Here is a 27949-nt window from a genome sequence, read left to right on the forward strand (position 1 = left end):
ACTTTATTTAATATGCTCGAATGATCCTGATTCGTAATCCGAGGTTCAAATTTCAATAAATAAACAAAAAGAAATAAAAGATATCATTACGCGCGTATTTAACCCAACGAAACGGAAAACAGATATTTCCTCTGCGTTTGTATGCTTCTGTGAGGATAAGACTCCTTCGCCTCATCGACACTCCGAAGCTTCAAAGTTTCAAACGAAAGCTTCTCAAACTATAAACGCTCGTTATCTCAGTTTCAATGGCGCTAGGGTTTCAACTGAATTAGAGCTTCTCGCTGACTATCTTTCAATTGAAATGAACTTATCGGCAACTTTTCACGGGAATTTCGTCCCCTTATCGCAGTGCAGCTCTTGCTGCGATCTTCGTATTCAGCCTTATTTGGCTGCTTCGACGGGTTCTTGGCGAAAACGGCACCGTCGTAGAAGCAGTTTGAAGCTCTACCAGGTTGCGAGGTAAGGTTCTCCGTATGAGCTCATCAAATAATTATTTTGTTTTCTTCTTCTTATTTGGAATCTGATTATAGTGCGAAATTTAGAAATTTGAGGAAGCAAGAGGTTGGTTGTAGATTGAGTGAGACGCAGACCGAACCAGATAGCAATAATGATGAGGTGCAATTTCAATTTATTATTGTTAGTGTTGATTTCTCAGCATTAGTATGTTTCTCATTCATCTTGATATTGTAGGAAAAAGAAGTAAATGAAAATGAAGGTGGAGATTCTGAGGAACCCCATCTTGATTCTCAGCCAATAGTTGTAGACCAAATAAACAATGATGCTGAAACTAAGGCTGAATTTGGTGTGCAGGTACTGTCTGTCATTGAAAAACTCATGTTCCCTTTACATCTTGGAGTTTCTAGATTCACTTCTTAATAATAATTATTTATTGACTCCCATTCACTGGTTATACATGAAAATATTGACCTTTGGTGGTCCTGCATGAAATCCTGTCATAAAATTGTCCTTCAGATATCGGTCTCCCAACAGAAGAGGCCACCTGCCTGAAAGTTGTTCTCTCATAAATTATTCAATCTTTCTCTACTACAGACATCGACGATAAATAATTTATTTTGATGAGCAGGGTATTCAAATTAGCTCTGTTGATACTTAATGCGCTAAGGTTGTGTTTGAAACAGGATGTTGATAATAATGTAGAAGTTTCTAGTGGATCACCTCTGCCAGGTGTGAAGGTGATTATGAAGTTCTTTAATTTTCCTATATGAGAAGATACTTCTTCCTTTCATCTCTTCTTTTAACATCTTCTTCTTAATAATTTCCTAAACAGCCACAGCAGGGTGAATCAATCCGGATTCCAAAGGAAACACTTGATATTCTTAAGAACCAAGTTTTTGGCTTTGATACCTTTTTTGTGACAGCCCAGGATCCATATGAGGTAAGTTGACTGGTTAAATTTCATTTTACCTTTTTATGTCTATATCATTTCTCTACTGGAAATAAGTGAAAAAGAAAACTTGGGTAATGACAATATGGATGGGTGGTAGGAACTTTTACATGCTTATCCGTGGACTTAAACTATCCTACAGAAAGGAATTGAAAAAATGCTGATAATATAGCAAGCGTTTGAAATCTTAGGATATGCTTTCTAGCCCGTGTGGTTGTACATCTCCGATTGTTGTGTTACTTCTGCCAGGCTGGAGTACTATTTAAAGGAAACCTGCGAGGAGTGGCTGCCAAAAGTTACGAAAAGATATCAAAGAGAATGCAGGTATATTTCTATCCTTCTTTATTTCACTGTTCAAATTTATGAACGATTCCTTGTTAACATCTTCACAATCTGTTTGCAGGATAAGTTTGGGGATGAATATAAGCTTTTCCTTCTGGTCAATCCTGAGGATGATCAACCAGTGGCAGTTGTAGTTCCACGGAGGACATTACAGCCAGAGTCAACTGGTGATTATTTAGCTACTGCTCTGTTACGGGATTTCCATGGAAATTGTAGGCAGAAATCATTTTCTAAACCTTACAATTTGTTACGATGATGGATTTGGTGTCAATCTTGCAGCGGTCCCAGAATGGTTTGCAGCTGGTGCTTTTGGATTGGTCACATTGTTTACTCTACTTCTTCGAAATGTTCCTGAATTGCAATCCAATTTACTGTATGCAATTTTCTTTTCTTGTATCCTCATTATGCTAATCTTTTTATTTATCTATATCCTTAGATATATATATCCTTTTGAACATAGAGCACACTCATGATCTGAAATACTTTAGGAGATTTTTCTCTTTGCTAATTTGTTTGAAACAGACGTCTGCATGATGTTATTTGCCATTGTATATGTGATTACTTTACTTTGAGCCAACTTTTCTTGTGCAAGGACAAGTAATTCAGCAGATATGCCCCCCTTTTCCCTTGTCCTCTTCCACAAGTCTCCTCCATCTCACTTTTGTCCTTGTTGATAAAGTTTACTTAAGAAAATTGCTAATTTAGTTTTCTTTCCCTAAATTTGAGTTATGGTTTCTAATATGTTGGTTCTTTAAGCGTTTATTTTAAATTTTGAGAAGACTACCTGGGACAACATTATTGTTTCTTTTTGCTATTTGTCGTCGTTTTTTTAATGTCCCAGGTCAGCTTATGATAATCTTGAACTGTTAAAGAATGGTCTACCTGGAGCCCTTGTAACTGCATCTGTTTTGGGGATACATGAGCTCAGCCATGTTTTAGTTGCAAAAAACACTGGAGTCGTGCTTGGAGTGCCATACTTCGTCCCTAGTTGGCAGGTGAATTTCATAAGAAGATGTGGTTGCCCCGCCTTCCCCACCCCCCACACCCACCCCCCCTCTCTTATTACAAGACAAGTTACATAGATGTAAATATCTGTTTGTATGTGTGCATGTAAGGCTGATTACCATCTGGAATCATCTACTTGTGCTAGGAGAAGTATAGAAATGAAAATTTAATGTACAAAATGTATGGTGTATCACGAGGCAGACATTCTTGCTTCTAGGTGTGCGTACTGATACATTTCAATTTTCTTTTCTAATGAGCTTTTTGCTGGCAGATAGGCTCTTTTGGTACAATTACAAGAATTATAAATATTGTACCCAAGCGTGAAGATCTTCTGAAAGTTGCAGCAGCAGGACCATTGGCTGGATTTTCCTTGGGTTTTGTTCTTTTGCTTTTAGGGTTCTTCTTACCACCTAGCGATGGTATCGGTGTTGTTGTCGATGCTTCTGTTTTTCACGAGTGCTTTCTTGTGGGGGGTATTGGTAAGCACTTTATTTTAGAGATAAATGGCATGTAGATGCTTTATGTGATAAATAATGTGCTTGCATGTTCAAGTGTGGCTGAATCTTCCATAGCTCTTAGAATAGTGGATTATTTTAACTTTTCATTTCAATCACCAAATCTGATTATGTAGGGAATTGACTTTATTTCAACAATCAAAATCAGGGCTTTGTTTCCTTAAGAGAAGATATTGACTCTGACATTTTTTTTTCTTTTATAGCAAAGTTTCTTCTTGGTGATGCGCTCAAGGAAGGCACTCCCATATCTCTTAACCCTCTGCTGCTATGGGCATGGGCCGGACTCGTTATCAATGCCATTAACAGCATTCCTGCAGGAGAGCTTGATGGGGGGAGAATTTCTTTTGCCATATGGGGAAGAAAGGTATGCGGCCATTTCAAGTTCATTACAACTTAAACTAGAAGCTTGAAGTTGGAAATCTGATGTAAAATAATACTGATGATGGGTCTTTTCATATGACAGGCTGCAACTCGCATCACAGGTGCCTCAATCGCGCTGCTCGGATTATCATCACTAGTTAGTGATGTGGCATTTTATTGGGTAGCTCTGATATTCTTCTTACAGAGGGGTCCGATTGCTCCCCTCTATGAGGAGATCACAGATCCTGACGATAAGTATGTTGGCCTTGGCCTATTAGTTTTGTTCCTGGGGTTGCTGGTATGCTTGCCTTACCCCTTTCCCTTCACAGAGGAAGTCATTACAAGTTTCTAAGGGAAAACTGACTCGTGCATACATATTGGCTCAGATTCTAGTTGACACATACAACATCCTTATATAGCATGTAGTTCTTCTTCAAATGATTCACGTGAATTATTATTATTTATTAATAAAAGTGATTTTTTAAAATAAAATAAAGAAACCTTGTGTAGCAGATTCTAGTTCTCGTTTGGTGCGTCGGACTATACTGATTAATTTCTATCGGATAGTATTAATCTGTTCCGGAGAGTATCCATAATATTATAAGGCGTTTGGTGTTGTTCTGGATAAATAGTCTGACTAAGTTATATTGTGTTTTGGTGCTATTCCGAATAACATTGGATCAGACTATTTTTTTACAAAAAACTCATAACCTAATTTCCACAACAAATTAATAAAATAGGAAATATATAAAGAAAGAGAAGATGAAGAAAGAAGAAGAGGGAAGAAACATATATTTTTTTTTTTTGAGAGAGAGAGAGAGAGAGAGAGAGAGAGAGAGAGAGAGAGAGATACCTAGAGAAGAGTTAAGTAAAAAAACCTTGGAGAAGATAGCAGAAAAGAACCCTAGGGAGATGAAGATGAAAACAGTGTCGTCAGATTTTTCAGGTGAACGTGTGTGTTCTTTTTCCATAGATGTATAATTAAGCGTGTATTATCTAAACCGGAGTGTGTGAGTTGTATTAGTTAGTCGGGTAAGGAGAGTATTAAAAGCCCAACCATTATAAAATAGTCAGTAATTAAATAATACAAGTTGACACCAAACACTTGACATGGACTATTTACCCCTATCAGAGTCTAACACGGTGTACCAAACGAGAGTGTATAATAATAGAAAATATGGACACCATTTTTTTTAGTTTTTGCCAAAAAAGAAAAAGAACATGCCTTCAAAAATTAAAAACGCTTTTCAGATGTTGGCAGGGGAACTGGCGAAGTGAACAAACTCTAAAGGGGATCCGAAAGGACAATTTCTCATTGGTTGTGCTCGATTTCCTCATTACGGGACCACCGACGGACATATATGATATATATAGCAAAACCATGGCAACTCTGAAATTTGAGAGCGACATTGTTATTAATGATTGCAACTCCAAAAAATAATAATTTGAAAATCATCTAACCCGGTTCGTCTAACAAAAAACTTTTTTTCAAAATCAATACTAATTTATTTTTACAAGCAACAATTACACGATAATTACGAAAAATGATATATTTTAGCTAATGTGTAATTTATACCACCCTTAAAAATGTAGGATGCATTCTATAGGGGTAGGGTAGGGTAGGGTAGGGGTAGGTAGGTAGGTGACTATTTGCTTTGATAACATTTTTCGTATTTTATTGGATAAGTTTTTCCTGTTTTGTTGGATAAGATTAGTCCCTCCTATACACTCTGCTTTCTTCTCCATGTACGTTCAATTGCCATAACAATATTTGGCATGTGATTTGTATATCCAAAAATATGATTCTTAATTGGCATTGAAATGTACCGTTTATTTCTTCCCTCATTAAGGAAATATGTAACCATCTATTTGCCAAAAAAATGTTGCCTATTCTGATTTCAGATACTTGGCACCGTGCACTAGGAAGAGAGTGTACTTCAAAATTTCAACAATTTGATTTAATTCACGTGCATGAATTGACAATTTTAAAAGTCTAAATTCATTTTTCAATGTTATTAAAAAAATTCTGAATTCGAATTCCCCTTTGGAATAATGAAAGAAAACGACCAACTCATAGCGCAGGACCATGATGTAAATTGAAAATGCCAAATCTGGTGGTGACATTGATTGACTGAATCCCAACGCTCTTACGCCTGATCTCACCTATTTGTAAATTTTGCATGAAGTGGTTGGTGACAAACCAAATGGAGTAACTCGTATCAAAAGGGGAAAAAAAAATCCCAAAGAGAAAAATTTGACCATTCCCAAATGTAAATGAAAATTAAGGGTAAAAAAAATCATTTAAAAGGCAACAAAAAAGACAAGGATAAATAAGAACAAGCAAACTGTTACATGCACACACTTTTCTTGGTACTTGTCCAGTTTCAATAGTTGGACCCCATTTTTCGTAGAGAGCACACCCCAGAGCACCACCACAAACACCGAACACAGAGAGAGAGAGAGACCCCATTTTTCCCTTGTAAGAATGCAAGCCCCGTGCATCTCTCGGCGCTTGGTTCCGGCGAGCCACCGGCTGTCTCCGGTTCCGGTCATCGGCATTTCGAGCAGAAGCTCAACTTCGCTTGCATGTGTCCCTAGAACGAAATGCTGCTCTCTCTCGAACCAGTCCTTAGGTTATTTGACCTTTCTCTGCTTTATTTCCACCGTTTGGTTGCTTAGAAAATGCGGGAAATAAAGAACAAAAGCTAAAAAAAGACTTCCTCTTTTTTGTTTGTTTTAATTTACTTACGTTTTTTGGGTGCAGAAGAGATGGGAAATAAACGAAATTTATACTACTTAAGTTAATGTTACCAATTTCAAATGTCTTTCTTTAAGTGTATATTTGATTTGAAACAAAAGAAGAAAAGAATTAACATCAAGAACAAATTATTTTCTAATTGCTCCACCGTTTTGAGGGAGGCTTAATGGAACTGCAAAGGAAGAGTTTAGAAAATGGAAAGAAAGCAACCTCTTGTTATATATGTTTTGAGTCTAATTAGGTAGAGCTTTGGTTCTGAGGGACTTTAAGTTTTGTTTTATTCTGGTTGTTTACTGTTGATTTTCATTTGTCAGCTAATGATGTAAAGAAGTTTGAGGAAGCTTCAAAGAAGGGAAATTTGGTTCCCCTTTCCAAATGCATTTTTTCTGACCACCTCACTCCAGTTCTGGCGTACCGATGCTTGGTTAAGGAAGACGATCGAGAGGCTCCAAGCTTTCTCTTTGAGTCAGTGGAGCAAAACAATCAGGTTTCAATTCTGCTAAACATGCTCTGATACTTATTTTTTTGAATTCATAGGTCTATTTGATTGTAAATCATAATTCAGTGTGGCATTGGATATACCAGGGGCGTTACAGTGTTGTTGGAGCTCAACCAACAATGGAAATCGTGGCGAAAGAAAATAAGGTGACGATAATGGATCATGAAGAAAGATGTTTGACTGAGGAGGTTGTAGAGGATCCAATGGCTATTCCAAGAAGAATCTCAGAGACTTGGAGTCCCCAACTTATTGATGACCTTCCAGATGCATTTTGTGGTAAGAGAAGTGAGCTTATGAGTTATAGGTTTTTATGATAATACCTTGCTAAGTATCATAGTTGTGATTAAGAGATTTTCTGCTAGATTGTATGCTACTGGAATTTCCAAATTTGTTTGTCAGATTTACTATGCTCAATCTACAAGTATATGGAAAGGATAAAGCATTAAATTGTTGTATTGTCCCGTGAACAACGTATATTTGACATTAGATGCATAGGAGAAAGTACATTGGTTGTCAATTTGGACTGACTAAATAGTTTTCGATAACCTGAGCCTTTGAAGTTACTTCACAATTTCAACTCTTATGTTATGAATGCAAGGATAACCACTCTATTGTGTGTGCGTAGAGGAGCTTTGGCAGTTGGCACTTACGCTACAGAGTGAAGTTACTTTGTGGCATTGAAAAGTAGAGATATATCTCTACCAATATATGTACATATTTTTGTCAAAACTCTCTTACCGCCTTCAATGGCTCTGCGCTATTTCTGAGTAATTTTAAATTTTGAATCCAATTGTTTCTTGCTCTCTGAAAGAATCTTACGAATTGCAGGCTTTCAGTTGATGAAAGCCAGCATTAACTAGATGCTGGACTGATGCACTTCTTTATTTCTCATCTTTATCTAGAATCTACTACTAGGATCCATTTGGTTGGTCATATTTTGCATGCTGTAATTGGTGTTTCCTTTGTTATTCTAACAATAGTAGTTTCTCTTTACAGTTCCTAGAACCACAATTAATGAGAAACTGTTTATGAATAGGTGGCTGGGTCGGTTACTTTTCGTATGATACAGTTCGGTATGTGGAAAGAAGAAGGCTGCCATTCTCAAAGGCCCCCAAGGATGACAGAAATCTTCCAGACATGCATTTAGGGCTGTATGATGATGTAATAGTATTTGATCACGTGGAGAAGGTACTCTTCCGATGACAGAAATCTTTTTACACGAAGTTTGATATGCATGCCTTTTCCTTATCTTTTTGCCATACATGCATTCTCTTCAAATATGACCGTAGACAGGTTTCATAATTCTGTTCTTAACAAGAAGGAAAGCATTTGATTCCTATCTATTCTTTGGATGCTCTTACATTCTTCCCAAGATTTTGGCTCATTAAGAGCCACATTAAAAAGGAGGCCTATGCCAAAATTTTCATTGCCAATTACCTATGAATGGTTTTCTCAATATTTGAGTGGTAATCTAATTACTATAACTCGGTTGTGGGTTGTTGAGGTTCTTATGAGCTTTAGTAACTTTCTTCACTTCAGAGAGTTTATGCGATTCATTGGGTGAGGCTAGATCAGTACTCCTCAGTTGAGAAAGCTTATACAGATGGAGTAAGACGTTTGGAGAAATTAGTGGCTAGAGTACACGACATTGACGTGTGAGTAACTGTTGTACTTATTTTATCTATGAGTACATTTTCCTTTTGTAGTTTCATTTAGACCATATTGATCCAATTTGCAATTGTTAGCCCAAGGCTATCTCCAGGTTCCATGAATCTGCATACTCGCCAATTTGGTCCTCCATTAAAGAACTCGAACATGACAAGCGAGGCTTACAAGAACATAGTAAATCATGCAAAAGAACATATAGTCGCAGGGGATATTTTCCAGATTGTATTAAGTCAACGATTTGAACGCCGAACATTTGCTGACCCATTTGAAGTTTATAGAGCCTTGAGGACTGTAAATCCCAGTCCATATTTGACTTATTTGCAGGTTTGTGTCTTTTTCCTTGTGAATCTCTTTTTAATTTGGCCAATATTTGTAGGTTTAGGATTACAATGGTGACTTTTATCTATATCCACGTAGGCTAGAGGGTGTATCCTGGTTGCTTCAAGTCCAGAAATTCTAATGAGTGCAAAAAAGGTAAATATAACATACAATTTTTATACATTTGTTTAGTTTTCTAGTGTTTTTCCTTGGTGAAATGGGAATGTTCATATTTCTAATGTGATAAACAGAAAAAGATAATCAATCGGCCATTAGCTGGAACTTGTAGAAGAGGGAAGACATCTGTAGAAGATCAAATGTTAGAAGAGCAGCTACTTGATGATGAAAAGCAATGCGCAGAGCACATCATGCTGGTTGATCTGGGTCGGAATGACGTTGGAAAGGTTTCTCTTAAACAATTACCTAATCTTGTGAACATTATTGTGCAATCACTCAACTTTCAGCTCTTCCTTAACTTATATATAATGTCCTGGTTGGATAAAAATAATTGCAAGTCATCTTTCATGTTATGCATACTCCATTGTTGCTTGTTCAAGTTGATTATTGGAAACTAAAATGTCAAAATTTTTAAACTTGTATTGGTAATGTGGCTTGATATAGGTCTGCAAATTCGGCTCCGTGAAGGTAGATAGATTGATGGAAATTGAACGGTATTCCCATGTAATGCACATAAGCTCCACGGTAAGACTATATGCCTTTAGATGATGTTAAAGGAATTACTTGTCACTGCAGTTCTCTGTACTTGTTCAAATTATGTGCGACATTAGGTTGCCAATGGAAGGAAATTGATGTATTGTTTGTGAAACCTTTTTTTATTTTTTTTATTTTTATTTTTTAATAAATAAATTTCCGGCAACTTCCTCTTTCTCCGATTTGGTTGAGTTTGGGGTCGGTTAGGGCTTTTGTATTCCGACCTCTCCTCCTTCCTTTGATCACAATGTGCACTCAGATCCAAATGTTGTGGTTTCTAAATGTTCCATAATTAAGGAAAAAATTACTTTTACAATCTGTTTTTGGTATAGAATTACTTAGAATCTGCTTCCAGTGAAAATATCACAATCTCTGGTGCAGGTTACGGGAGAGCTGCAAGATGATCTCACTTGTTGGGATGCCCTGCGAGCTGCATTGCCTGTCGGAACTGTTAGTGGTGCACCAAAGGTTGCCAGTTAACTTTTACTTCTTCCCTTTGCAATTTACCTTCCTAAAGTTCTAGAAATCTTCTCCTCAATCTTATCATCGTTGTGATCTAATGTAGGTGAAGGCCATGGAGTTGATTGATGAGCTGGAGGTAGCAAGGCGTGGCCCGTACAGCGGTGGATTTGGAGCGGTTTCCTTTTCTGGTGATATGGACATTGCGCTAGCTCTAAGGACCATGGTATTTACAACAGGATCCCGTTTCGACACATTGTACTCTTACAAAGATGCCAGCCAGCGCCGGGAATGGGTCGCTCATCTTCAAGCTGGTGCTGGTATTGTGGCTGACAGTGATCCCGATGACGAAAACCAAGAGTGCCAGAACAAAGCTGCTGGTCTTGCTCGTGCCATTGACTTGGCTGAGGCAGCATTTGTTGATCAATGATGTCTGTTTTGATGGCTCAAGTAGATGGAGCTGTGACCTTCAACAACTTGTTTATGAAGTGAAGTTCTCAGGCACCCACAGTTAATGTCAACTTGTCAAGAGAAAGATAGTATACATAGTTCGTAATATGCGTTCAGTAACCAAAGGCAGAACTCTTAAAAGAGTAGGAATAATACGCATGATATTGTATAATATTTACCTTTCAATATAATAAAAGGGTTCGGATTTCGAACTCAATTTAATGGATTGCCCCAAAAATTCTGAAATATCTGAATCTCCTTTCTAAATTCACCTCAAATCACAATTGGCTAAAAATATTTTACAGTAAAAATATAAACCTGCATCTGATTTTAGCTCAAGTGGCGTGGTTTGGGTTTTGCTTATGTTCAGGTCTTCAGAAAGGGGGGAAAAATAAGAAAAGAAAAACACCCATGGTTTTTTTTAAACATCCCTTGGCGTGCATAATTTTTCTGGTGAAGTGATCACCAATGGCTGTAGAAGACTCGATAACCTCAAAATCATGACTTGCAATCTAATAAAATACTGTTATGACTAAGAACAAAGAAAAAAAAGGTCATTCGAATTCGACCAAGGGATGGCCAGCATTTATTTAACACCAAAGCAATTATTTGATCAGATTACTTGACTAAGATTTTCAATACGGAATTAAAAGCAAAGACGGCTTGGTAATTAGGGTGAACTCTGCATGAATTCTGAAGTCTAATCTACTAAGGCAAGGGGATATTTAACACTAATGCCTGCCGTCCTCATTGTGGGCTTCTGCATGAACTCTGAAGTCTGATCTACTCAGGCAGCTGCCGCAGGCTTGTGCTTACTGAGATTGCTAAACCTGCTTTGATTGCCTTCAAGGATGCCATAGATGATGATGATGTTCTTGGAGCACACTAAGCTCATGGAATAACTCACTTAGCTTTGATTCGTGTCAACCGGCCTCGTATAGTTGCCAGCCAACATTGTCAGAGAGTAACCGTCCTCAACCTAGAATTCCAGAGATGGGGGAACTGTTGACACCTTGTGTAGGAATATGCTCACCCATGTTGCAAGAAATACACCTTTTCAGAATAGCAATCTCTGCTTGCCGGCTGGGATTACTGTTTACCTTTAGAAAAATCAAGGGGAGCTGTGTCATGTCGGGCTATTCTCCATCAATCATATCCTACAGACAGACATCAAATCTAAATCAGAGAGGAAACATGTCATCTCTGTTGCTCTACCACTTCACAAAGAGACCTCCTCATTCCACCACCTAATGCTTACAGACACTAAGCTGGCTAACTTTTGTAAAGCAATTCCACAGGAGCAATGCCACACAGCTCCAGAGAGGCTGTAAAGCTCTTTATGATTGTACTGACAAACAAAGGGAAGCCAAACCAGGCATGAAATTAGATGCTTTCCATTATCTAAATACAGCACAAATATGACATCGATGAACAAAACCGATAACTTTCTTAAGGATTTCAACTTCCAACTCCATCCAAAAGTTAGAGTAATTAGAAACAATCAAATTCTAACCACTAGAGCAGCAGGTTTCCTCCAAACCCTTATAAGTAGAAACAATCAAATTTTTGGGGAAGATTTCATCTGATGACTTCTCAGCTAAAATTCAGAAAGTCCACTATCTCTTAGAAACCTAAACTTGTTCAATAATAATACTGAACAATTACACCTTCCATGGGGTGCTGAACTACAATCCTTAAGCACTGCCATAATCATAACCCACCTTGGAACACCAAAAAATTAATTGTAACACATTCAATGAGATTATGGGTCATTTATACTTCAAGCATACGAACTATCATGAAGTTTTCGAAGCACGCAATCGACTGAGTAAAGCAATTGGATCTTACTTGAAATTAATCAATCCAAACTAGATCAAATTTATCCCCAATTTAAACAACTTGTAACACTCAGTTTAAAGTGAATCAGAAATTGCAATAAACCCTTACAGTAAAGCAGCTCAATTTAACACCTAAATGAAAAATCAAAAGCCAGAAATGGAAGGTAATTCAATTGACATCTGATCGTTACAAAACAAAGAGTTTAATTGCTGCAAGGACGAAGCACCATAAGATCTGAAAATTCATTTACAGAAGACGAAACACAAACACATAACGAGTCCACCGAATTTTATGCACGTACAAAATTACAAGGGGTATGAATACGAGTGTCGGAGCTCTCACTCACCTATAGGCTATAGCTCTTTGGCTCACATCAGAGTAGTAATCTGACCAAATTGCCCCTTCCCCCATCACTTGTTGCTATCGTAATCGACGACCTCGGAGTCGGTGACGGACCTCGAGTGCTGCACTATGGACCGTCCGATCGAGTTGATCCAGTCCTCCTTCTCCTTCTCCGAGTCGGCGATGAAGTACATGGTGTCGGAGCGCGTGGACAGCTCGAACGCGTACTGCTTGTTGAGGACGTCCTCGGCTCCCTTGACTGTGAGGCAGGAAGCCACCGGGATCACGCCACGTGGGCTGGAGCCGCGGGTGACGGTTGAGTCCTTGAACCAGAAGAGCTTGCCTTGCTTGAGCACGAACCACCGGCGACGCCACGTCTTTATGTACTCGCCTTGCTTGGTCAACCAACCAGTGCGTTCAGGGTTTAACCAGAACTCCACTCCGTCGTAGTCGTTGGGCTTCTCCGTCTGGCCCGTCGCGGCTCGCCATAGGCTCGCCATCGGACTTTGGGTCAGGTTCGGGTTGGCTTTCAGAAGCGCTGAATTGAATCGCTTGCGGACGGAACGGAACCGTAAAGGTAGGAGAATTATAAATAAAAATCTGTCCGTACCCGACCAACAGATTTAAGATTTTTATCTTATATTTTTACTTAATTTTACGTATTTTGGGGAACAAATGTGAATGTGGTAATGAATGATTTAGCCCATGAAGATTGTAAAATTGAAAATGGATCCAGTTGACTTTTATTTATCCTCTTAAAAAGTTCAATTTCTAGTTTAGGTCCTTTTGTGATTTATAATATAACCCATGTGGATCAAGGGCACAAAATAAGCTTGACATTAGTTATTTGATGGTATTGTCATTGGACTGTTAGGTATTAGATGCAAGATTAAATTATTTATTTATGATAATTAAGATTGGGCAGCTGTACATTTCTATAATGATGTTGAACAGGTTGGCCATGCTTATGATGTTGAACAGCTGTACAATTCTAAGAGCATCATGTGTACCATATGACATGGTTTCTCCTTTGGTAACTAAGAAAAGAAATAGAATATGACTTCCTCTTTGCTATTTCTTCTGTCCATGTATCTATTATTTTTCTTGCACCATAAGACAAGCAGAACACCATTAAATATTACATTGGCAAATGTAAGTGATGTGACCGTATTCTAGTACCATATAATAATTTCTAACTTCTTATTTAGTTTCTTCTTGGTCTCTCTCAACGGATATCAACACCAATAAAAGCATTTTGTATAGGGTGCAGGTCCCTGGTGACATCCTGCATATTCATTCTATGTTTTGGTGATTCTTATGAGCATGCAAGTCCAATCTTAAGGATTGGAACCATGCACTTGCTCACATATGGGCTCATCTTGCCTAGCTTCTCAGAGTTGATGTTTTCTTCTTCTGCCTTAATTTCAATGTTGTAGCCACTGATGTAGTTTACTTCATTTTCTGTTGCTGCAGCAGGAGATGCTTTCTCTTCTACCGCGGCGAGGAGAGCCGGGTCCAAAATGTGCATAACTCTTTCTGGCATTGCCATCTTAACAAAGTTATGGAGACTGAAACCATCTTTGAACATTTCTTCTGTCGGTCTTCTTCCTGTGAACATTTCCAATACAAGAATCCCATAACTATATATATCCCCTTGTCTTGATGGCTCACCACCAATTGCATACTCTGCAACTCATAAAACAATCAAAGTTTGGCAGTTTAAGATTCAGTTGATAGAAATTTAAGAAGTTCTAAAGTAGTAGGAGAGTTTACCTGGAGCAACATAGCCAATGGTTCCCTTAATTCCAACTGTGCTGCTTTGATTTTCAGAGGAATGCGTGGCGGTTGATATGAGTCTTGCTAACCCAAAGTCACCTACATGAGCAATCACGTCATTGTCAAGAAGAACGTGGCTTGGCTTCAAGTCACAGTGAATGATTGGTGGTTCACAATGGTCATGGAGATTATACAATGCAGAAGCCACATCAACTGCAATGTTTAATCTTTGATGAAGGTTCAAACTCCTTGATTGATTTTCTCTGTGCAACTACTCCTCTAAGCTTCCATTTGACATATATTCGAAAACTAGAGCTTTGAATTCGTTACCGTTGTAATCCACGCTGGAGCAACATGTTAAGATCTTAACAAGGTTCCTGTGCCGGATATTTCTTACTGCGTTGCATTCAGCCATGAAACTCTTGGAAGCTCCTTTCTGTTGGAGGTTCAGGACCTTTATAGCAACTAACGTTTCCTTCCTTATCAAGGACCTCTTTATATACACAGACAAAACTACCTGATCCAATTAGAGTGCACTGGCAGCTTTATAAAGTGTCTCATATGAAACCTTCGAAAGGAAGTTGATTGATGAGACTGCAGATGGTGATTTCTTTTCGGGTTTCCTCCTCCAATACAGTGCAAGCAAGAACGAAAACAAAAGAGAACATCCAACCACTAAAGCAATTATGAACTCTAGGTTGAAACTATGGATCTTTCTCTGTTCTGGTCCTTTGATGGGGCATGCTGGAAGCTGCAGTTCCAAGACACCACCACAAAGTTTGGTATTTCCAACCAATGATATTGTGCTTGTGTTTCCAAAGGCTCCTTCTTTTATTACCTCACCCTCCAGATTATTGAAGGAAATTTGACCTGACAAGTTGTTTTATGAAAGATCTAAACGCCGAAGACTATTCAAAGAAGCCAAAGAAGAAGGTATGATTCCTTGAAAGAGATTCCCTTGAAGGTAAAGAAATTCAAGGCTTAGACAGTCTCCCATGTTTTCTGGAATGTCTCCAGTCAGATTATTTTCAGAGACGTCCGGTGCATTGATATTCTTTAGCTTGCCCACTCCCACAGACAGGCTGCCAGTTAGTGAGTTATGTGATAAATTGAGCAAGACATATAAGGAGGAAAGACCAATGATCTATTCTGTGAGATATCCATGTACTGCAAATATTGGCAGTCTCCAATACTTGGAGGAATGCTTCCTTCTAATTTATTGCCTGATAAGTAGAGTTGAAGCAGTTTGAGAGAGGTTTCCTATGGAAGATGGAATCTGTCCTGATAATCGGTTTTCATCTAAAGCCAATATTTGCAGCTGTTGGAACTTCCCAAAAGAAGTAGGAATGGAACCTGTAAACGGGTTAGCCTGCATACCCAAGACTATCAAGTTATTGAGATTTTCTAGTGTTGCAGGAATCGTTCCGGATATTTGATTGACTCCAAGGTAGAGTTTAGTGAGTTGGGTTGACAAATTGGCTACAGAGTTGGGTAAAACACCTCCAAAATTGTTCAAAGTCATATCAAGAATTTCCAAGTTGCTACAATTAGTCAAGGATGTTATAAAACCCAAGTCATTATCTGAATAATTTCCTAGATTATTGTTGTTCAAACCAAGCCACTGGAGATCTGCAAGATTTCCAAAACTTTCTGGGACTTGCCCCAAAAAATTATTTTCTGTAATATCAAGTATTCAAAACTGAGAAGCATTCGAAAACGAAGCTGGGATCTTCCCAGAGAATTCATTTCCACCAATTCCGATCTGTTGGAGATTAGGCATGTTGAGGCCTATGTTAGGTGGAATGCTGCCCTTGAATTCATTATCTGTAAGTGAGAAGGTGTTCATAGATGATATATTAAAAAGGAGGAAGGTATAATACCAGAGAGATTATTGGGCCCAATTGAAAAAAAAAAAAAAAGCTTTTCAGCAGGCATAATTCCTCTGGAACATTGCCCGCCAAATTGTTGTATGCCAAGGAAAGTTGTGTGATTGATGAAAGATTTCCCAAGGAAGATGGGATGCCTCCTGTCAGATTGTTTGTGCCAAGGTTGAGTGTCAAAAGCTTTGTCAACGAGCCAAGCTCTGATGGTATTTTGCCTGTGAGACGGTTTGATCTGAAACTTACGATGCTCAGTTCAGAGCAGTAGCTCAACTTGACTGGAATTTCCCCTTCCAACATGTTGTCACTAAGAGTGAGATGCTGCAGTCCGAACAGATGATCAACTTGCTGTGGAATCTTGCCAGACAAGCTGTTGTTTCGAAGGTTGATGAACCTAAGAAAGGAAATATGGTTCCATGCAAATCAGAGCCTTCTAGGTTCAAGGCTGCTACTCTTTGATGCTGTTTGCTGCACGTGACTCCATACCAGTTGCAGAAATGCAAGGAGTCATTCCATGAGTTCAAGAACCCATGCGTATCAGTGAGTATGGATTCTTTAAATTTGAGCAAAGCCAACCTATCAGTTCCGTTTTCAAATGGATTTGCAGCAGTGGAAGGTGAAAGAAAGTTCATAAAAAAGAGAAGAGTCATAACATGAAGGTGTATAGACCAAAATGCACAAAAGCTGGGACCATGGAGATCCATTATCAAGAAAGCAGAAGCAGGAAGGCCGGTGATAAAATTATGCAGGCAGAGTGAAGTATCAAAATGCAAAGTATAAGTTGGCAGGACAATCAGTGTACTTTCATCATGACAAAGGTGTTCGGGTTGCCGGACAATTATTTGTCTTCAATTTTCAAAGGTCGTTGAAACTATTCATACTGTTGACCCTTGACACACAGAGCAAATAGATGATAAGGTTTGTTACTTTCAAGTTTCAACAAGGATTTGAAAGCTACTCTCCAACTGGTAGTCAAAGAAAAGAAAAGGACAAACTGGTGATGTATGCTCGAAAGAAAGAATCTGAACAGAACAAAATTTGAAGGTTATCAGTTTCAAATTCTGATTATGTTGTTTTGATGCTACATTATTCATTTCTGCTAGCTGTGAAATGTAACTAAGAGTTTGATTAATTAAAAATCATAACTTCAACAAATAGGCCTGATTTCCTGACTCAGTCGTATTGCTTAGGCGGTCACATGATTTCTAGGAATCCAGGTTCCGGTTAGTACATCCCTTACTAGGTATAATCCGTCTACAACATTGCCAATGTCCATCCGCTCTCTCGGAAAATCTGCAGAGCAAGCAACTCCTATCCTAGCAATGATAACCAAGCACTTCCTTATTCTTTGTCCTTGATCATCTTCGATATTGTTCCTATTGTTTGTGGCATTACTACGAGTGCTGCTTTCTTTTTTTTGAAGAAGCACCGGATCACATATTTCTTCTACACGTTCAGGCAAAGCCATTCGAACAAAGTTGTGCAGGTTCATACCATCTTTAAACATTTCATCTGTAGGCCTCTTGCCTGTAAGCATCTCCAATAGCAGGATTCCGTAGCTATACACACCCCCATATGTTGACACCTGGTTTCCCATGCCATACTCTGTAATTTGTTTGCACAGAAACATTTGGATCATAAAGTTATAAGTTAAAAAGCAAAAGAAGTTATTATTTTCTTGTACATGTCAGAAGGAGGTTGAAGCAACAATCAAACTTACCTGGGGCAATATAGCCTATGGAACCCTTTATGACATTGGAAGTGCTTTCATGTGTAGGAAGTGAAAGAGAAGCTTCCGGGAGGTACCTTGCTAAACCAAAATCAGCAACACAGGCAGTCATGTCACCTTCCAGGAGAACATTGCCGGCTTTAAATCACAATGAACTATTGGCATGTGAGAGTGGTTGTGCAAATAATTCAGAGCATTAGCTACATCAATGGCAATGTTTACCCTCTGAATAAGGTTCAAATGCCCCTGCACAATGGGTGCCCCAGCTACTCTGTGAACTGAAGTATGCAGCCACTCTTCCAGACTTCCATTCATCATGAATTCATAAACCAAAGCTTTGAAATCGTTTCCTTGAAAATCGATACTTGCACACACGGTCAATAGTTTGACAAGATTTCGGTGCCTAATGTTTTTCAAGGCTTCACATTCAGCTATAAAGCTTTCTCTTTGAACTCTGAACATTGAGTACTTTGACTGCAACAATTCTTTCTTCCTCATTGAGAATTCCCCTGTACACAGAACCAAAACTACCAGCACCAATCAAATTCCGAGAAGAAAAACCATTAGTTGCTTTGAGGAGATCCCCATATGACACTTTCAAGAGTGAAACCCCCCACGATGATCCTGAAGTTGGCTTCACTCTTGCTTTTCTTGATGGATAAAGAAGCACAAAGCGCAATGCTTTTCTTGATGGATGAAGAAGCACAAAGCACAAGAGTAAGACAAGTCCAATAACTCCCCCACAAGCAATTGAGGTAAGTAATTTCAGCCATGGAAATAATTCTGGCTTAGGTTCTTGGTTAGATTGATTGGAGATGCACCGGGGCAATCCTAACTGAGGTGTACCTCCACATAGCCTTTTGTTTCCCATGATATAAAGTGCACTTGTATTCTGGAAAAATCCTTTCATTGGCACTGCACCTTCTAAATCATTAAATGAGAGGTTCAAATACTGCAAGAGGAGGAAACTCTCCAAATAGTTGGGAATTCTACCAGACAAATAGTTACCAGAAAGGTCAAAATCTTCAATGCCTCTCAAAGAACTCCAATCTTCAGGAATGGTCCCTTGCAACAAGTTTCCTTCCAAATGCAAACTTTCCAAACTTATGCAGTTCCCGATAGAGTTCGGAATCTCACCAGATAATTGGTTGTTGGAAAGATCCAAGGAAGCAAGCTGCAACAAAAGACCTACTCCAAACGGAATGGAATCCGTAAACCGGTTTCTGGATAGATCCAACACTTGGGACAAGGATGATAAACTGATGACTTCATGTGGAATGGGACCGGTAAGATTATTGTTAGAAAGCACCAAAGCTAGCAAATTCCTGCATTCACGTAGACTNTGGTATGCTTCCTTGTAAGTTATTTGACATGAGATTTAAGCTGCCTAACGAAGTTAGATTGCCTAGAGAAGATGGGATAGTACCTGAAAGCTTATTGTGATTCAGTTTTAGACTAAAAAGTCGATTTAGTTTACATATTGAGCTTGGTATAGGGCCCGTCAACAGGTTTGCCTCAAATCCTAGTATCCCCAAGTTGATGAGATTTCCAATCCCAACTGGAATTCTTCCGCGTATCCAATTCCCTCCCAGGTTCATTACCGTGAGCTCTGTTGAGAGATTGCTGACAGATTCTGGTAGCACTCCTCCAAAATTATTGCCACTAATAATCAAACGCTCTAAATTGGTGCAATTAACAAGAGAATAGAGAAAATCTAAGTCACCATCCTCATTATTTCCAAGAATGTTATCATCCATTTCTACCCGAAACAGATTGGACATCCTTGCCAGGCTAGGCACTCTTCCGCTAAACATATTTCCTGAGATTCCAAATATTGAGAGGTTGGATGCATTGGAGATTGTAATTGGTATTGGTCCACTGAATAAGTTCACATGGAAATAAAAGGCTTGGAGGTTTGGAAATACCGTGTGGCCCAAGCCCGGAGGAAGAGTTCCATTTAGTTGGTTTTCAACAACAGAAATGTGTTTAATTGAAGACAGGTTGTATATTGAGGGAGGGATTGTACCATTCAAATAATTTGAACCCAATGCAAGAAGTGTTAAATTTTTCAACTGGCCAAGGCTATTTGGAATATCTCCATGCAGACTATTTTGTTCAACAGATAGCATCTCAAGAGAAGAAAGATTTCCAAAAGAAGGTGGGATTTCCCCATTTAAATTGTTCCTGCTTAAATTAAGTACCTGAAGCTTGGACAGTGAGCCAATTTCAACTGGAAGCTTGCCACTAAGATTGTTACCAACTAAGCCAAGATATTTGAGGTTAGAGCAACGTGATTAGGTACCTAAAGGAGTTGTTACCAAGTTGTAGCATTTGCAGCCGGAACAAACGACCAATTTCTTGAGGGATGGTGCCGCTGAAGCTATTGTTTTGGAGGCGCAATGTCCCGAGAAAGCTCAAGTTTCCAATGTGGGGAGATAGGCTACCCTTGAGCTGGCTTGATTGGAGGTCCAGCACTGTGACTCTCTGGTGTCTGTGGCCACAAAAAACGCCTGGCCATTCACACAAGTACAGGGATTCGTTCCAGGAGCTAAGGATGCCCATGGTATCACTCACGATTTCAGCTTTAAAGGAAAGCAAGGACAGCCTATCCACCTCATGTCCTACTAAACGTGAGGAGGCTGAAGTTAGGAGGAGGAGGAGTTGCATGAAAAAAAATTGAGCAAACTCTTATAACCATACTTGAAGTAAAGCTCAAGTTATGAAGCTGAGGCAAGACTTATGCATGAAAATTACAACTTGCAACAACTCTAGCTCTTGATATTTAGATAATTAGAAACCAAGGTTTTTATAAACGATCTGGTAAGTAATGGAAAAAAGAAAAAGAAAATGAAGAAACAGATTGGATTGGATGAAGAGCGTATGAAGCGCGTTTGTAAGTTGACAAACATTTAAAGACTTAAAAAGTTGATTTTGACAAGAGTCATTTGTAGTAAAATTCATAAGCAGAGACAAACGGTGGCAAATGGTTGACTTCAAATTGGTTGCACTAATTTGTATGAACGTAGTTGAAGGGTAGTAGCAGTCAAGTTGTTGTTGCCAAATCCAAGAAATGTTAAAAATTTCAAATTCCCAAAGCTACTTGGAAAGATAGCCTCCATGCAGATTATTTTGGTCCAAAGATAGCCCTCAGAAGAGAAGAAAGATTTCCAAAAGAAGGTGGGATTTCCCCCAACTAGATTGTTCTTGCGTAATTCGAGTACCTGTAGCTTGGACAATGATCCAATTTCAATTGGAATTTTACCAGTAAGAGAGTTACCAACCAACGAAGCCAAGGTATTGGAGGCAAAGTGATATGTTGACAGGAATGTGGAAGAAAATATCTCACCCTAGATCAAATAATTAGGCCAATTAATTTGGGAATTATTTGACCTAATTGGGAGTTACCTAACCTAATTGAGAGTTACCTATTAATTGGGAGGTTATTTGATTTAAATTGGATGTATTTTATTCTTGCCTTAATTAGGGATTTGATTTAAATCAAATCCCTAATTACACCAACCTCGCCAAATCACGAAAATCGCTCCCACAAGGAATATCACCACTGAGGAAGTTGTTTCCAAGGTCTAGTTTTCGAAACCGGAACAAACGACCAATTTCTTGAAGATGCTGCTGAAGCTGTTGTTTTGAAGGTTTAGTGTCCTGAGAAAGCTCAAGTTTCCAACGTGGGGAGATAGGTGACCCTTCAGCTGGCTTGATTGGAGGTCAAGCACTGTGACTCTCTTGTGTTGATGGCCACAAGAAATGCCTGGCCAATCAGAGAAGTGTAGGGATTCATTCCAGGAGCTAAGAATGCCCAGGCTATCATTCATTTCAGCTTTAAAGGCAAGCAAGGAGATTCTATCCACCTCATTTCCTCTTAGACTTGTGGGGGCAGAGCTAAGTAGAATGAGTTGCATGAAAATTGACCAAATGCTAATCAAGCTACCTAGGAACTCCATTTATTTAGACAGGAGCTAAAACTTGATGAAAGGCATTGTGCTTGCAGTGAAAAGAAACAGCCTAAGAGATTGGATCAAAAGCAGTTGATGGTTTCTCTGCCTACTGAAGAGTTGACTATGCTTTTTAGTGCAGAATTAAGTTTCAAATATGTCAATCAACAGGATCATTTTCTTTAATATTTCTTCCCATTCACGTTTTGAAGTAGGTTTTGTTCTTTGCACTTGTCAGATAAAAAGCAAACAGTTTCTAATTGTTTAAAGCGAATTTATAGAGCTCCTATGTTGCAGCCAGCACATTGCAGAGCCAGCACTAGGAAAGTAGCCAAGTTGCAGCCACCACTCAGATAGTAAATCAAAATTGATGATGGCCTTGCTGACTTGAGCAAATACGCAATGTGTACAAGTTGAGCAAATACGCAATGTGTACAAGTTGTGGAAACTCAAATCACGGACGTATCAAAATCAAAATAGCAGAAGTAAAAGAAGAAACCCATTAGTTCACTTTGTACATACAATTCGTTTGAGAAGAGAAATTAGAGCACATCCACCGGTGCTCATTTGCCAGGGCAAAAGGGAGCCCAGACTTAGAACAAGCTGCTGCCTGAGTTCGATGATCTCATATTGACATCAACTTGACGTCAGCGACCAATTTAATTACAAAAAAAAAGGAAAAAAAAATACAGAAAAATTCAGAATCTTTTTTCTATAAATACCTAGCCATGTTTTTCACTTTCCATACCAAAACTTCATATAAATTTCTCTCTTCATATCTCATGTGAATAGTGCTTGCCTTTATTTGCCATGACAATAGGTGAAAAAGCAAAATAAAAATGGTAGGGCAGTCACTATTCAAATAGTGTCTGCCCTTCCTCTTTGCCATGACACCATGTGTGGAAGTACTTTTATAGAAAGTGTTATTTTACTTAAAGTCTTGATATATTTTTTTGTGGCCGATTTAGAATTTATAAAGAAATAGACGTGGTGCCAATAGGGTCTAGTCTAGAAAAAGGGTATTAATTTGCAAACTAGAGATCTCATATTTGAACTCCCATAGCTTCTTATTAAAAAAAGAAACAGACCTTGATTTGAGACCTAAAACAAATCGAACAATATCGGGCTCCTCTACTCAGGAAAGTCCAACCCAAAAAAAAAAAGAAAAAAAAGAGGACTCTGTGTGTGAGTTGCTCTCCTCTCTCTTGCGCTTAACTTTGGCAAAAAGGAAAAAATTATATATTATATGTTGGACCAATACGGGAAACGAGCCCATATATCAAATTAAAGCCCAGTTTTTCCGCCCGTCGCAACTCGACTTTACTGATATATCTCCAGTCATAGTCTGAAATATCGATAATATCGAGGATATTTCAGTTTTTTCGAATCACGGATATTTCGGAACATATCGTATAAATATCGACAATATCGACGATAATTTCGCTCACATTTCAGCAATATTTTGTCAAAATATCGGTGTAATATCGCTAAAATATCGAAAATATAGAAAATATCGATGTGAAAGAAAAAAAAAAGTTTTTTTAAAAAAAAAAGGGGAAAAGGGGAGAAAAAAACACAAAGGGGATATGAACCCCTCCCATTTTACTCCTCCAACACCTTAAACACCATATCACTTATGTTTTTGTGATAATATGCTAAAATATTTATATTTATATGGGTGGTATGTTAACAATTACATGCAAAACTATTTTGGGGATTTATCATTTGATGACTACTCTTCACAATACACTTATTCTACACATAGAGATGATGAAGATAGTGAAAATTTTGAACCTCGTAGGAACTCTATGTGGTACTAAGTCACTCATGTATCTTACCATGCAATGTATAAAGTGTAAAATATTATAGTAAATCATTATATATAAATGATTACGGTGTATTTAATCTTTTTTCATTAATTATTACATATTTTTTACACTCATAGTGTTTGCCCGCTTGCTGTATAATCAACTTAAAATTAGTTAAATCCATCATGCAATGCATTTCCTTCTAATTTTTTGTGATAAACCCATAGATAATTGACTAAATAAATATTCTCCAAAGTTTCAATGAAAATTTCCAAGTTTTTCTTACAATTTCCGTGGTTTTTATTCAATTTTTATCGATATCGATAATATCCCGATATTTCCATCGAAATTTCCATATTTTTGGACTACCGATATTTCCGATATCATCGATATTTTAGACCTTGTCTCCAGTGCAGTTGCCTTCGCGAGCATTTTTATTTTTATTTTTTGGTTACAGAGAAGGCCTGCGCCAAAGACAAGAAAAGACACGGGCACAGCCCTAACATGAGCCCTCCCTAACTCATCATCCAAGAAAATGCTAGCGAGATAGTCCGGTGCAAACTCATGGTTATGAAATCCCCAAGGAAGCTCATGCCCCATATTGGCTAGGAGATCAGCAGCTTTGTTTTGCTCCCTGTAAACATGAGATATTTGCACCTCCAGTTACGATTCATTAAGTCCTTAAAATCTTCAATCAAGCAGAATAAAGGGTGAGACTGCTCACAGGTCTTGGTGATCAAGTTGACAGTCGACATGGAATCACTCTCAATATCAATGGACCTAAACCCCTCAGCCCAAACCATTTGCAAGCCTCTAAAAAGACTCCATAACTCAGCTTTCATAATGTTTTTGCAGCTACCACCAACATTTAGTTTAACATTTCCAGTAGTAGGAGGATGCCACAGAACATTTCGTTTGGCCGTTAAAGCAGAGACGGAGAGGCCCTTCTTACGTGTCAGTAAATCGATCATGGCGTCGTTCACTCAACCCAAAGAAGACTCAGTTCCAACCACAGAATTCGGCCACTGACTCACTTCTCTTCCAGGGCCCCGCCGTAGATGACGCGTTATCATCTCAGCCGGCGACGGAGGGACTCTCTCCTCCGTCGATCTACGCTGAATATAACGGCCAGGGCTTCGATGGAGGGTTCGGCGCATCCGACGATCCGATTTTGCACCTGCATTGGAGATGCCGCCTGAAGAAGGCTTTGCTCTCAGAGAGTGGAGGAGGTAGGGTTTCGAATTTCGCTTGTTTGCGATTGAACCAATAGTTCCGTGGAGCAATCTATTAAATTTGGACTCTTTTGTGCAATTCAGTTGAAAGTGCTTTTTTTTAATAGTTGGTTTAATTCCTAAATAGCGCTAACTGTGGTGATAAGACAAGAATGAACAAAATTGTTTATTAAGGGGGTGTATTCAATTGAGATTTTAAAAGATTATTTAGAGATAAAAAAGTTTAATGGATTTAAACAGAATATAATGACTTATAAGATTTTATTTATGGATTTTTTAGTTATGTATTTTAAAATATTTATATCAAGATATATAAGATTTGAAAGGACCACATAGATTTAGTGGATTATGAGTTAAAAAAATCCAATGGCTTAGAATATACCACATCAGCTAAATAAGTTTTGGTTTTATTTTTTTGAAACTAGAGGGTTTAACAATGCTAACTGCAATTCTCGACTACATCACTACTTGTCATATTGTCACTAATCACCCCATCATCACGATCATTTACCATTTTGTTTTCAGTTGCAACCAGATTGTCAAAAACATTATCTCCTTTACTAACAGAGTCTTGAGCTGCAACCCTACTGTATTCCACTTGAGCTAGTGAGCTGAGAATTTGGATCATTCTCTCCTTCCACAGCAGAAGGCATGTTATCAGGTAAGTTAACATCCCTGGACAATCCCATATTGGTTCTCAGTCGCTGCAGCAAAGCCTCTTTGAGGCATTTTGTTGAACAGATGGTGGGAACCAGCTAAGAGCTAAGGATTGCAAGAACGGTAGACATGTACTAGAAATGTATTTTGTACAATCTTAGCTGTAGCCAAAAGAACACCAGATATAGCATTATCAAGAACTTCAACACATCTAACCCTCGCAGACTTTGAATTTGGAAGCATACTCATCACTTGTTCAGTCACTCCACAGAGTCAGATGTGATCGGATAATACAATACCCAGACTTTGTTGTATACCTCTTAGAGGAATTAAACAAAGCACATCCCACTGAATTGGTCTCAAGTATTCCTCTAAGAGCTTGCCCACAACGTAAAGTATAAAAATTTGTAAAGGCAAGGCCAGCATGAGCCATGGTTATGTAACTGGGGATCGCTGGAGAGGGTGGTTTTGTGATCTGGATCGATGGGTTTTGGCGGGTCCTTCAATAGAGCCTCGGGTTCATCTTTTCTAGAGAAAAAAAAAATCCCACGTGAAAAATCTCATGGGTTAGGGTGGGATTTGAGATAGGGTTTGGTATTTATACCTCCTACTAAAATGTCCAACACAATTTCACATTTTAAAAAATCCTTCGAAATTAATAAGTTGTTGAATACCATAAGACTTTTTGTTACTTGTTAAAAGTCTTTATTGAATACCACGTGATTTCAACACCCTCTTTTAAAAATCATAATAGTCTTAATGGAATACCACAAGACTTGTTTAGATTATTTAAAAGTCTTAATTGAATACCACAAGACTTTTGTATCCCAAAATAGTCTTTTAAAATCTCAATTGAATACAACCCCCTAAGTTTCAACTGAATTAATTATATATGTTCTCTAGGCATCCTGGTTACAATTAGTACATCCCTTACTAGACATAATCCCGCTACAACAAACCGTATCATCTATACATCTAGACATAATATATGATACGATTTGTTACTTTCACCTAGGATTTCAAAGCTACTCTTCAACTGGTAGTCAAAGAAAAGAAATGGACAAACTGATTATGTGTGCTCAAAAGAAAGAATCTGAATGGAACAAAAATTGAAGGTTAGATTTGGAAAACTTCACTTTTTCCTTGACTCTTGACCCCATAGCCAGTGAGGTTCAGTCTGAGTAGAAAACTCTCTGTTTCAAATTCTGATTGTATCGTTTTGATTTCACATTATTCATTTCTGCTAGCTGTAAAATGTAACTGAGAGTTTGATAACGGCAAAAAGTCATTTTAGGTCCTTATGGTTTATCACTTTCATCACTAAGATTCCTGTGGTTTCAATTTCGTCACTTTTATCCCTGTGGTTTCAATTTGAAGCAATTTAAGGACAATTCCCAATTTCTGATACTTATTGAGGGGCATTTCGGTCCAAACTTGCAGCCCCTCCCCAACCACCTCCACAGCCACCCAGCAACCCCTCCAAAAACTTCTCTCTGTTGTAAACCAGCAACAAACAATGCTCCATTTGAATTTTTGTTGATAAAAGTTACGGCCATCTATACATAAACATCAACTAACAAAATCATAATCGAGCGGGTCTTAGGATTATACAAGGGAGATACATTTTTTTTTTTTCCGAACTCAAAGAAAAACTCACAATTATAATCATAATCCATCTCATTTCTTGACAAGGGATGAAAGTAATCTCCAGCCAAAAAAGAAAAACAAGGTAGCCAGAGCAAGTCTACTTCGGTCTTTTGTAAGCTTCATAAAAGTAGCCTAGGATTACAACAACGTCATCAATTGTAGCTCTTACTGCACCTTGTGCCAGTGTTACAAGCTTTGATAGTTTCTTATTATGTAATTCAACGTAATCTCTAAAAACATTATTGATGAAGATTGTATAAATGGTACATCTCTTTGTACATCTCCAAGGAGCATTGTTTGTTGCTGGTTTAGATAGTGGAATTGTCAATGTTTACAACAGGGAGGAGTTTTTGGAGGGGCTAGTGGCTGTGGAGGGGGTTGGGGAAGGGCTGCAAGTTTGGACCGAAATGCCCCTCAATAAGTATCAGAATTGGGAATTGTCCTTAAATTGCTTCAAATTTAAACTACAAAGACAAAAGTGACGAAATTGAAACCACATGGACCTTAGTTGTAAAAGTGGTAAACCACAGGGACCAAAAGTAACTTTTTTCCTTTGATAACATCAACAAATAGGCCTAAATTCCAGACTCAGTCGTGTT

The 27949-nt window shown here is 38.3% G+C and overlaps 3 protein-coding genes and 2 pseudogenes across 6 annotated transcripts; 2 read left to right on the top strand and 3 right to left on the bottom strand.

Moving 5' to 3' along the window:
* Window positions 1-111: 111 nt before the first annotated feature.
* Window positions 112-4000, top strand: LOC117620341 (probable zinc metalloprotease EGY2, chloroplastic). 2 transcript variants are annotated; one of them, XM_034350506.1, is made up of 12 exons: window positions 112-459; window positions 531-615; window positions 691-810; window positions 1140-1193; window positions 1289-1396; window positions 1655-1729; window positions 1809-1914; window positions 2027-2120; window positions 2589-2742; window positions 3024-3231; window positions 3471-3631; window positions 3731-4000. In XM_034350506.1, the coding sequence occupies exons 1-12, from the start codon at window positions 302-304 to the stop codon at window positions 3977-3979; spliced, it is 1572 nt and encodes a 523-aa protein (XP_034206397.1). In that variant the 5' UTR covers window positions 112-301; the 3' UTR covers window positions 3980-4000. The 2 variants fall into 2 exon arrangements, with proteins under 2 accessions (XP_034206397.1, XP_034206398.1); XM_034350507.1 differs by having other exon boundaries at window positions 543-615.
* A 1990-nt stretch (window positions 4001-5990) lies between these two features.
* LOC117617736 (anthranilate synthase alpha subunit 1, chloroplastic-like) lies at window positions 5991-10678 on the top strand. Its single transcript, XM_034347248.1, has 11 exons — window positions 5991-6260; window positions 6700-6872; window positions 6971-7160; window positions 7921-8072; window positions 8424-8539; window positions 8630-8876; window positions 8970-9026; window positions 9122-9274; window positions 9492-9572; window positions 9963-10049; window positions 10147-10678. Exons 1-11 carry the CDS (start codon window positions 6113-6115, stop codon window positions 10468-10470), a joined length of 1728 nt encoding a protein of 575 aa, XP_034203139.1. The 5' UTR covers window positions 5991-6112; the 3' UTR covers window positions 10471-10678.
* A 353-nt stretch (window positions 10679-11031) lies between these two features.
* On the bottom strand, window positions 11032-13290 carry LOC117617737 (pleckstrin homology domain-containing protein 1). Of its 3 annotated transcripts, none has more exons than XM_034347249.1 (3): window positions 12676-13290; window positions 11749-11838; window positions 11032-11647 (listed from the first exon to the last, which is right to left on the bottom strand). In XM_034347249.1, the coding sequence occupies exon 1, from the start codon at window positions 13169-13171 to the stop codon at window positions 12740-12742; it is 432 nt and encodes a 143-aa protein (XP_034203140.1). In that variant the 5' UTR covers window positions 13172-13290; the 3' UTR covers window positions 11032-11647; window positions 11749-11838; window positions 12676-12739. The 3 variants fall into 3 exon arrangements, with proteins under 3 accessions (XP_034203140.1, XP_034203142.1, XP_034203143.1); XM_034347251.1 differs by having other exon boundaries at window positions 11738-11838; XM_034347252.1 differs by lacking the exon at window positions 11749-11838.
* Window positions 13291-13896: 606 nt separating this feature from the next.
* On the bottom strand, window positions 13897-17031 carry LOC117618385 (annotated as a pseudogene).
* Window positions 17032-17456: 425 nt separating this feature from the next.
* LOC117618386 lies at window positions 17457-24785 on the bottom strand (annotated as a pseudogene).
* Between the last annotated feature and the right edge of the window lie 3164 nt (window positions 24786-27949).

This window comes from Prunus dulcis, chromosome 2, assembly GCF_902201215.1.
Source record: "Prunus dulcis chromosome 2, ALMONDv2, whole genome shotgun sequence".
Taxonomy (NCBI): Eukaryota; Viridiplantae; Streptophyta; class Magnoliopsida; order Rosales; family Rosaceae; genus Prunus; species Prunus dulcis.

What these genes read in the sequence shown, in the direction of transcription:
- LOC117620341 (XM_034350506.1), top strand. Translation starts at nt 302, where the DNA reads ATGAACTTATCGGCAACTTTTCACGGGAATTTCGTCCCCTTATCGCAG. An exon ending in AGGCTGAATTTGGTGTGCAG is followed by an intron (nt 811 to 1,139) that starts GTACTGTCTGTC and finishes TGTTTGAAACAG; the next exon opens with GATGTTGATAATAATGTAGA. An exon ending in ATTACAGCCAGAGTCAACTG is followed by an intron (nt 1,915 to 2,026) that starts GTGATTATTTAG and finishes TCAATCTTGCAG; the next exon opens with CGGTCCCAGAATGGTTTGCA.
- LOC117617736 (XM_034347248.1), top strand. Translation starts at nt 6,113, where the DNA reads ATGCAAGCCCCGTGCATCTCTCGGCGCTTGGTTCCGGCGAGCCACCGG. An exon ending in CAGTGGAGCAAAACAATCAG is followed by an intron (nt 6,873 to 6,970) that starts GTTTCAATTCTG and finishes TGGATATACCAG; the next exon opens with GGGCGTTACAGTGTTGTTGG. An exon ending in GTCGGAATGACGTTGGAAAG is followed by an intron (nt 9,275 to 9,491) that starts GTTTCTCTTAAA and finishes GGCTTGATATAG; the next exon opens with GTCTGCAAATTCGGCTCCGT.
- LOC117617737 (XM_034347252.1), bottom strand. Translation starts at nt 13,171, where the DNA reads ATGGCGAGCCTATGGCGAGCCGCGACGGGCCAGACGGAGAAGCCCAAC.